Here is a 9,792-nt window from a genome sequence, read left to right as displayed (position 1 = left end):
CTAAGTTTTGGTTTTCGTTCCCTTTAACAACTAGAAAAGGGGTAATGCTCTTCTAAAGGATTAGCTAACTTAAAAACTTCCTTTCCTAAGAACACTCTCCATCAAATAATTTAAAAAAAAATTAAAATTGGTTCATCCGTTTAGGAACTACGATGTCACATGCGAATCGATCAGACCTAATTTTTGAGCCCGGGGTTTCGTTAAATTTTTAATTGAATATTATTATTCAATTATCTCTTTATTTGAATATTATCTTCAATGATTATTTATGAATTTTTAAATTCTGTAATGGTTGTCAAATACGGTGCTTGGACCTAGTCCTACGCGTTTTTGTCACAGAATTCACTGGAAGTTAATGATTTTTTTGGAGGTCAAGTATTAAAAGTAGAACTGTTTATTCATTTGATATGCCAAAGTTGCTTTTATTATCTCAAAAAAACTATTTTTTATTTTCGACAACTACGTCGCGCTTACTTAATACGAATTTTTTTAGCAAGGTCACACTTTCGTTAATTTCAACCCAACGCATGTTAATTTAAATGCACCTTTATAATAATTCACAGTATTCTAAGGTCTATCGTGCAATGCAATTAACGTAAGACTAACGTTCGAAATTTTTTTATTTTCTAGGATTTTTTTCTAAAATTTTCTTATATACTTATATAGCTTATATTTTCTCGATTTTTACAAAAGGATGCTCTTTAAGAAAATTACATAAAATTGGAAAATTTTTTTAACCTCTGATTTGGATAAATTCATCCTCATTTCCTATAGCAATTTCAACCCAAAAAATATCCTGATTGGATTAGTTCGACGACTTGGCGTTTAGCTTTCAGAGTTTTGTGTCTTAAAAAAGTATAAAAATTTAGTAGATAAGTAAGAAATATAATAATTTAGCTCATTCGACGATTACAGTTTTCCCCAGAAACGATTCAAAATAAAGGGTTTCGTACAGGATATAAGGTGATACCGCAAAAATTTTTCTCCCTTTCATTCAATGAATAGAATTGTATTATTTCTTTGGCCAAAATTACATCATATACCAAGAAGTAAATATTCCGTAAGAAATTGTCTGGTTATCTCTATTTCTGAAGTTGCGAAATTAATGTGTGCGGTTACCGATGATGTTATGAAAATTTATTATCAGATAATACAAATCATCATTTTACAAGCCATTCTTTTATTTGAAAATCATACATTCGATTATAAAATTTAAATTGTGTAGTTGAAATAAAATCTTTAATTTTAGAATATTTTTAAGTTCTTTTACCTACTGAAAAAATTAACACAAAACTGAACAACAATATACTTCAGCTTTAATAATCAAGCATTAAACTTAAAAAATTCGAAACGCAGAAGCTCCGTAAACGTTTCATTTGTTGTGATAGATAAACACAATAATTAACGAAAGTGAAAAAATACTGAGAAATTCCAAAATTTTTTTTGAGTCCGTAACAATCCAAAATAAAATTAGTCAAAAACAAACCAAACTATGGAAATAGTTCTGAGAATTACTGATAAAAAACAAGATTATAAGTAATACAAAGAAATTTGGAAGTTTTTAATCTAATTTACTAGAAAATATCCAAAACTGCGTAATTTATTTTTTTGTTTTATTTTTGTAAATTTCCCGGCCTTACTTAAAATCAAAATTTCCAAAAATGAATTCTTTGTATTGAAAATAATCTTTATCGGTAAGTTCACAGACCTTCTTCTGGCATTTTTAATAAGAACTAATTAATTATTTTTATAAATATTTTTGTATGTTGATAATAGTTTTTGCTAATAACCAGAGTCGGATTAAACAAGAAACAAGTTATGTCGTAGACCGTAGAAGATTTGTATATAATTTGCTGCAGGCAGACGTCTTTACAAACAAACAAAAAATGTTGAAGATAAATTAATTTTTTTATGTGTAAGTTTAAAAAATAGATTTAAGCTAAAACACATCAGAGGCGACTAAGAAGTTGGCTGGTTTGCTATATTACTGTTCTCATTAAATTTTTGGCTCCATGTTTTTACGAACAATTTTTTGGAAATGTATGTGTTGGAAAATTTTTTTCTAAATATTAACTTAAGCTTACATTCAGAAAACTTTTTTCTAAATACATTAGTTTAAGCTTACAGGTATCTAAGTTTCGCTCGAATGAACTTTTAAACAAACTGAATTTTTGTATTTTGGCTTTCTAAATACTTAAGGATGTATGATCAAGTAATTTCAGATGAACAAATAAAAAAAAATGTATATTTTCAATTTTGATAATGAATTATGTTATAACTTGACGATATTAAGACACAAGGTACAAATTCAATTTTTCGATATCTGGCATAATTTTAAAAATATTGTAAATTGAAAATTTTGTTTAATTATTCATCTTTCAATATTTCGAAAACCAAGGTAGATATCGAAAAATGTTATTCTTATTTTTCATCTACATTCATGAAGTTATCATAAAATTGATTTGAAAATTGAAAATAAGATAAAAATAATTTCAACCCTAAATCTGCTCCGCTCGTACATCCCTAATATCGATGGAGACACTTGGTTTTTTTCTTTTCTATGACATTGCTAATATGTTTACTTTCTAAGTTTTTTTAAAATTTGTTTTTCATTCCAAGTGAAAATTATCAAAAACTTTCAAAATAAGTATGTCGTTTTTTTAGATTTCTCCATGATAGCAATGTATTTTATAGCGATTTAGCAATGATTTTTTCAAATTTTTTCGAATTTCTTCAAATTCTTTGGGTAAAGTGTACCCACCTATACAAAAATTTTGAACCTTCAAATCAAGAATTATTGTCATGCTTATAAATCTTGAAGAAATAAGTATCATTCAAAGCGATGAGAAAAAATGAGACTTTTGCCCACAACCTAACCCGGTCCTAATAATAATATGTAAAAATCATTAAATTAAAAAAAAAATTACATTGAAATTCGTTTAAAATTTTTAATTATAATAACAGGTAGGTAATTTTAATTTTTACTCAGTTTTATTTCATAATTCATTATTAAATTAAGTAAAACCAGCAAATTACTACTTCTTAGAATGTCGTGTGTGTAAATGTAGGTTTTACTTGTCTTTAATGAATTCTGTTAATAATGTCTATAATTATTTAATACCTACCTACATCATGGCTCACAAAAATGTTAATTTTATTAGCAAATATGAGCTGTTAAAATTAGATAACAAGAAACAATTAGATAAATCTGGTTATGCATAAAAAATATGTTATTTTGAAACCAAAATGATATCTAAAATCCATCCCCAATTAAGATGCTCGATATAATAATAAACTTCCAAACTGTTCAAGCTTCAATTCTAAAAACTGATAAGGGCAATCCTTAAACTAGACAAATAAATCCGATTTTCGTTATATTTAAAACAAAATTATCCTTGGTAGTTATTGACATTATAAAAAAGTTACCCTTGGTAATTATTTACATTTTTGGAGTCGGTGTCAGCCAAGGAAACAACTGTGACAGAACAGTTTGCTACATTAACTTGGCTGACACCGACTCCAAAAATAACAATAATTGTAACTGCATTATATTTTCGTTATTTTTTACTTTTTAGTGCATATTAATTTGTTTTTGAATTGTTTGTTTGTTTGTTTTTTTTTTTTGAAGTCGGTTTTTTTATTTATTTTTTAGTGAATCTGAAGTACACTAACTAATTTATCACTAAAAAAAAGAATCATCGAAATCGATTGGCGAGATACTGAGTTATTCGTCCATTTCTCGCGCACATATTTAATGCAAATTTAAGACTTATATGGTTTTCACATGGATACCATTGTCAGAACTGGACTGGACTGAAATGGGACCACACGGGAAGCACGGGCTTTCAAATAGATAAAGAATCATCAAAATCGGTTCAGTCAGTCAAAAGTTCTGAGGTAACAAACATTAAAAAAAAAAAATACAGCCGAATTGAGAACCTCTTTCTTTTTTGTTTGAAGTCGGTTAAAAATAGAAAACAAAGTCGTTTTTCAATTTTTTACCTAAGACTTTTCTCAAAAGAATCTTAATAACTCGATACAAAAAAAAAAAATCGACTAAATTTAGACTGGCGAAGACGATGCTACCGACTAAAATTAGTTCCGAATTACAGCTCTCGAAGTACTAGCTTCACAGAAAATTACCCTTAGTCATGTATGACAATTGGTATGGGGCGTTACAGCTTTGTGTCGTCACTTGTCTAAAAAATATTAAAACGCGAAATTTATTCGAGTTTTACGGCTTTATACGTTTTATACGACTTTATGCCAATTTTATTAAAGACTATTTTAAATAGAAATAGAATTGAATTTAATTATTTCTGAATATAAACTTGAAAAATATTTGACGACACATCGGGGGGAGGGGGTTTTAAAAATGTGAAAACCTAATACAGAGACGGGGGCTAATTGTTGGATAGCCCCTAACATCGGACTTGGTTCCAAAAGGATTTACTCTAATTTTCATAAAACTTCGTTACAGCTTAATTTGATTGGGACAAAAAGATCCTCAAAATATCAGCTTTATTGTATCTTTTCTAAGGAGTTACTCGGCCTGTTTATAGTTAAAAATTGTAGATCGTTTCGTGTTTATTGAGATGCGGTGTCTTTTAGAATAGAATAGAATAGAATAAAATAGAAGGGGTCTATTCTTTTACACTAACGAAAATTGAATTTTTATAGGCAAGCAACCGTTTGGTATATGACAATCCTAGTGGCTCAGTTAGTTAAAGCGTAACTAATTCTGTTCGCGGTATGCCTTGTGCAGCGGGATCGTTTTCCAACGTCACAACAAAAAATAATTTAATTAATAGTTGTGATAAGATGGTGTAGTGCATGGTATATGCATAAAGGAGGTGCACTCAGCCTCTCAAAATATTGAGGAGCTGATAAATGAAATTATCAGCGGAAAACTTGATAAAAAACATACATGGTATCCTAATTGGCTCTATAGCCTAAGTGCGCCCTTCGTGGACAGCCAATATAACCTAACCTAACCGTTGGTATGCCTATAGACATTTCGTAGTAGATACACATAGCAGAGAGCATTTAGCATCAGTGTACATCTTTTAGACACCACACTGTACTCTATTTACTATTTTTAAAACAATAATAGAATAGATCTAATAGAAAATATTCTTATTATGGAAGGAAATCTCAAAACATACAATAATCATATTTCATAAATGGTAATAAAAACATTTTACCAAGTTATTTAACATTAAATTGATGAATCATTCATTTATTTATTATTAAACAAAACTGTTACGTTTGTATAGTTCTGCGCAGCGCAGCGTATTAATCATAAGGTTTCTTCTTAAAATAAATTAAAAAATTTTTAATTTTTAATTTATATTATAAATTCAACATAGTAGTTCTTTGTTAAGTCATTTTACATAATCAAGTGATACAGCGAACAGTTTGTTAACAGTGAGAGAGAGTCAGTTTTAGTTTGTGAGTTACACAAGTGCGATTAATTGTGTGAAAATGAGGCAATTAATTATTTTAATTGTTGGATTAACAATAGCGGCTAATAATTGTCATGGTCACACATATCATTTGGGTGCATGTCCTGTTGTCGAACCTATGCAAGGTTTTGACATGAATAAGGTAAATAATAATACTTGTATTGTATAATAATTAGCGCCTAGGAAAAATCCCGTTGAAAATATAATATAAAAAATTTCCTTTTTTTGTACTATAAACTTCCTTTTTTTTATTAAATAATAATATTTACTTCTTAATGAAACAAACGGCATACATTTTTAGACCAATACATATCGAATATATCTTATATTTTAGATATTTTTCTTACCTGTTTTTTCCTGTCCACACAATATCTACCTAATTCTTTTAAACTAGCGGTCTAAGAATGTACCGCTTAGGAAAAAACAGGCTAGAGAAATAATATTCAGATTTAATTTTGTTCATTATGTAATTTATATATCATTTCTGTAATAAAATTGCCTATAAATATAAAGAAAGTAAATTATCACTTATGAATTATGTCTCTAGCCTTTTTTTCGCCACGGGAATGGAGAATTGAAAAGAACGCACCCAGACCAGGAATCTTTGGATTTCCTGGTTGTCAATAAAAAAATTTAACTGTATATCTTCCAAATGGTAATGAATATACTTTAAATTCTGATGGTCTGTTAATTGACTGTAATTTTTCTGAGCACTAACTTTTCGAAAATAAATATGCCATACACAATTATTGGTAATTTTAGGGATAAAAATGAAATGAGTAACTCATAACGAGTATAAGACTCAAAATATAATAAAATTCGAGCAAAGAAGTTGATTATTTTATTGCAAGTATAATTAACATGGCCGTAAAAGTCATACAAGTCAAGGGCTTCGATTATTAACAGACAGACCCCACTGCTTGCGTTCCTACTTGGCTCCTCTTATTTGAATTTTTTTTTAAAATCAGCTCTGATCATGGATAGCTAGCATCCCTACAGCGGGGCTCTCGGACTGTACATTAATTTCAACGAGTAAATAAGTACCTAGCCAAGATTTGTATATAAAAGTCTATGAACTTTATTGTAAACAAAGTCATTACAAAAATTAAGGCTTAAGGAACATATAATCTTGAATAAAAATAGCCTCATACAAATATTTGTTTGTTTTTAGATGCTTGGTGTTTGGTATGTCATCCAAAAAACATCAACAGCAAGTAATTGTATAATTTATAATTTCACAAAAACCGAAGAGCCTGGTGAATATGCTATCGAACAAGTTAGCCAACATTTTGCATTAGGATTAACACCATTAGAGCATGAATATCATTATAAAGGATTATTAACTATTCCGGAACCAGCTGTACCAGGAAAGATGACCGTACGATTTCCATTAAGTAAGTATCACGTAACAGATATTTATTTTATTAGATAATTTACATCTTCCTTTCAGATTTAATTTAATAAAAATAAATTTGTACGTTTTTAGGGTACTTAGATTTATTTATTATTTATAACTTTCATAAGTGAAAGACCTTCCTAAAATAATACATAAATTTTAATATGATTCTAGTAGGATAGGAGCTAGGATTTGGCAAGCGGAGCCGACTCTAAACGTGCAAATATCGAAGAAGCATTTTTTGTCATTTTTCAAAGTTTAAACTTTTTGAAAATATAATTTAAAATTTACCAAAACTATATAATCATATCCTTGTTAGTAAGTCTGCCCCAAAAAGACATTTGCCTTATGAGTAAATAAGACAAATTTCCTCCGTGTCCAAATTTCTTAAATGTTATTTGCATTATTGAACTAATGTAAAAAATAATTTTTTTAGGCGTTGCAGGAACAGCAACATACACAATCCTTGGAACCGATTACAATACATACGCTGGAATATTTACATGCCAAAAATTAGCTTTCGCTCATCGTCAATCGGCTACAATTTTATCACGGGAAAAAACACTTGATAAAAATTATGTTGACAAGGTATGATTTTTCTGTTTAAATCTGTGTTTCACGGAAAATATTATTCACAAAGAGATAACTCGCCTCGCACTTGTTAAAAATATGCTGAAATGCCAGTTGTCTATTAGTAGCCACTCGAGTGAAAAAAATATTTCACTGGGTATGTGCTTGTTTAACTTTCACCTGGTGTAAAATAAGGAATATAGATGGTTTTTGTTTCGCATTTCTTAACAAAGTATGAAAATACCGTGGCAAGAAGAAGAGAGGTGGCAAAAAGTGACATTAAAATTAAATTGGATCAAGAAATGCGGATGATATAAGCATTTAAAACAATTAATAAGAAAGATACTAGACAGAGAGACTGGACAAACACAGTATATGACGTCAAATACTACGTCATATACTATAGTTTGCTATAAGAACTCCATGCTAAATTCTATGTTGCTAGAAAGAGATGCAAACAAATCTTTGATGGCTTTTATGATGGTTGCTTTTATAGTTATTCGAAAAATAATTTTTCTCTGTTTTTTGTTTTACTACTAAGCTTTTATTAAAGCAAAAAAAAAAATATATATATATATATTCCCTATTAACCTTTTTTGCGTAATGTACTTTGGTCATTGATTCGAAAGAAAATACTTTCCTTAATGTTTTGTGAAAAGGACAAAAATTAAATTTTTTCTTCAACCAAATGAATAGTTTGTGATAAATTAAACCAAAGTTGGTCAATTCAACTTGACCTGGGTTAATTTGACCTGTTTTGCATGTTTATATTCAATCCTAATAGATCCAGGCAAAATCCTACCGGGTAACCCACCGGCAACCTGCACTTTTGCGTTCAGGAGCATTTTTTAAACGGGATCCTGCAAAAATTTTCCATGCGAAAATTATTTATGCTCAATGACGGATTTTACCGGGTTTAAAATTTTTTTATTGCGTTTTGTATGTCTATATCTAGTTTTAAATGCGTTGATTGCACATATTTAAAATTTTTTCATCCTCATGATCTATTATAAATCCCCCCAAAACGACATTTTATATGACCGCCTAGAAAAATTTTGCCTAAGTCAAACATTGGTTTTACATTTTAATCAACCTTTTCGTTTCTTTGTAATTAATATTGCCTATATTATTTTTCAGGTACGAAATCGTTTAGCCAGTTTCAACGTTGATCCATACGATTTAAGTATCATTACGCAAACAAATTGTCCAAAACCAGGACAAAATGACAGTGTAAATATTAATATCGATGATCAAACATTCACTGCACATAGTGCCGCAGAAGTCGTACGTAAAGCTGGTGAAAAAATTGGTGATGGCGTCGAATATGTTAGTAGTGGAGTAAAGAAAATTTACCATAAAGTTAGCGATGAAATTCAAAAACGACAAGGTGACAGCGAAGACCAAAAAGAACAACGTAATAATAATTTAAATCGTGATCCAAAAAGTGAAGCCGAATGGTTACCTTGAAAATATTGTATTTAGAAAATGGAGGAGAGAGATGTATCTGTTATTTTTGATATTAAGTGTACCTTTTAATTATAGTTAAATGTAATTTTAAGTAATTAATAAAAAAAATTGTTAAAAATTAAGTATTTCCTTAGCAGTAATTTATTTCATAACTTTAAACGATTCATTTCTATTAAATTTGTTGTTTTCTAAAACTAGTTTGGATAAATTACAGAATTTTAACAAAAATGGAAATGTTTTCGACCTTGAAAAGTCTTTATATAGAACTAAAATGAGAATTTATAAAACATTCTTATATAGGTCTAATCTTAAACAGTTTGTTATTTTATTCATATGTAACGCAATTTCAAGTTCGAATCCAGATAATTTTTGGAGAAGAAATTCAGCAACTGGTTCATTTTACGGTCTAGCGGCAAGTTTCTGATTATATCGAGTGAAATTGATCAGGTATATGGCTCGATGTAGATTGTTTTCGTCGGTCTCTTTGAAACTACGTGTCCAATCACTCATAAAGGGATTTGATTTTTGAATATTTTAGGTTAAAATTACAATAGAAAATAACCTTTATCCAAATCGGAATCCTTTAGAAAAAATTTCAATATTTAAAGTTAAAATTACTGTAGAAAATGACTTTTATCCAAAGTGGAATCGAAAAAGTTTTCCCACTTTTTTAATTTTTGTTTCGGAATTTGACAGAATTTGGTAAATGGAGGATTTGAACCCAAAAAATACGAAAATCTGTAGTTGCATTTTTCGATTGAGTGAGTAGTTTCTTGAGATATTATATCGTCTAAAATTCTATCCAGGAAGTTTTTAGTTTGGAGTAATTCTATATTTATTTTATTTCTAGAGTATTTTTTGAGATATAGTGCAAAATCCTGCACAAAAAGCTTA

At 29.0% G+C, this 9,792-nt stretch overlaps 1 protein-coding gene across 1 annotated transcript; it reads left to right on the top strand.

Moving 5' to 3' along the window:
* The first annotated feature begins 5,364 nt into the window (after positions 1–5,364).
* Positions 5,365–8,987, top strand: LOC123300524 (apolipoprotein D-like). Its single transcript, XM_044883108.1, has 4 exons — positions 5,365–5,607; positions 6,637–6,859; positions 7,298–7,449; positions 8,569–8,987. The coding sequence occupies exons 1-4, from the start codon at positions 5,485–5,487 to the stop codon at positions 8,896–8,898; spliced, it is 828 nt and encodes a 275-aa protein (XP_044739043.1). The 5' UTR covers positions 5,365–5,484; the 3' UTR covers positions 8,899–8,987.
* Positions 8,988–9,792: the final 805 nt, after the last annotated feature.

Source organism: Chrysoperla carnea, chromosome 5 (genome assembly GCF_905475395.1).
Source record: "Chrysoperla carnea chromosome 5, inChrCarn1.1, whole genome shotgun sequence".
Classification (NCBI taxonomy): Eukaryota; Metazoa; Arthropoda; class Insecta; order Neuroptera; family Chrysopidae; genus Chrysoperla; species Chrysoperla carnea.
The sequence above is the reverse complement of the archived record's forward strand: the minus strand, read 5'-3'. Positions and strand labels throughout refer to the sequence as shown.

Excerpts from the sequence above, each read along its gene's own strand:
- LOC123300524 (XM_044883108.1), top strand. The coding sequence starts at position 5,485 with ATGAGGCAATTAATTATTTTAATTGTTGGATTAACAATAGCGGCTAAT. Across the intron at positions 6,860-7,297 it reads GACCGTACGATTTCCATTAA|GCGTTGCAGGAACAGCAACA; the intron begins GTAAGTATCACG and ends TAATTTTTTTAG. Across the intron at positions 7,450-8,568 it reads ATAAAAATTATGTTGACAAG|GTACGAAATCGTTTAGCCAG; the intron begins GTATGATTTTTC and ends ATTATTTTTCAG.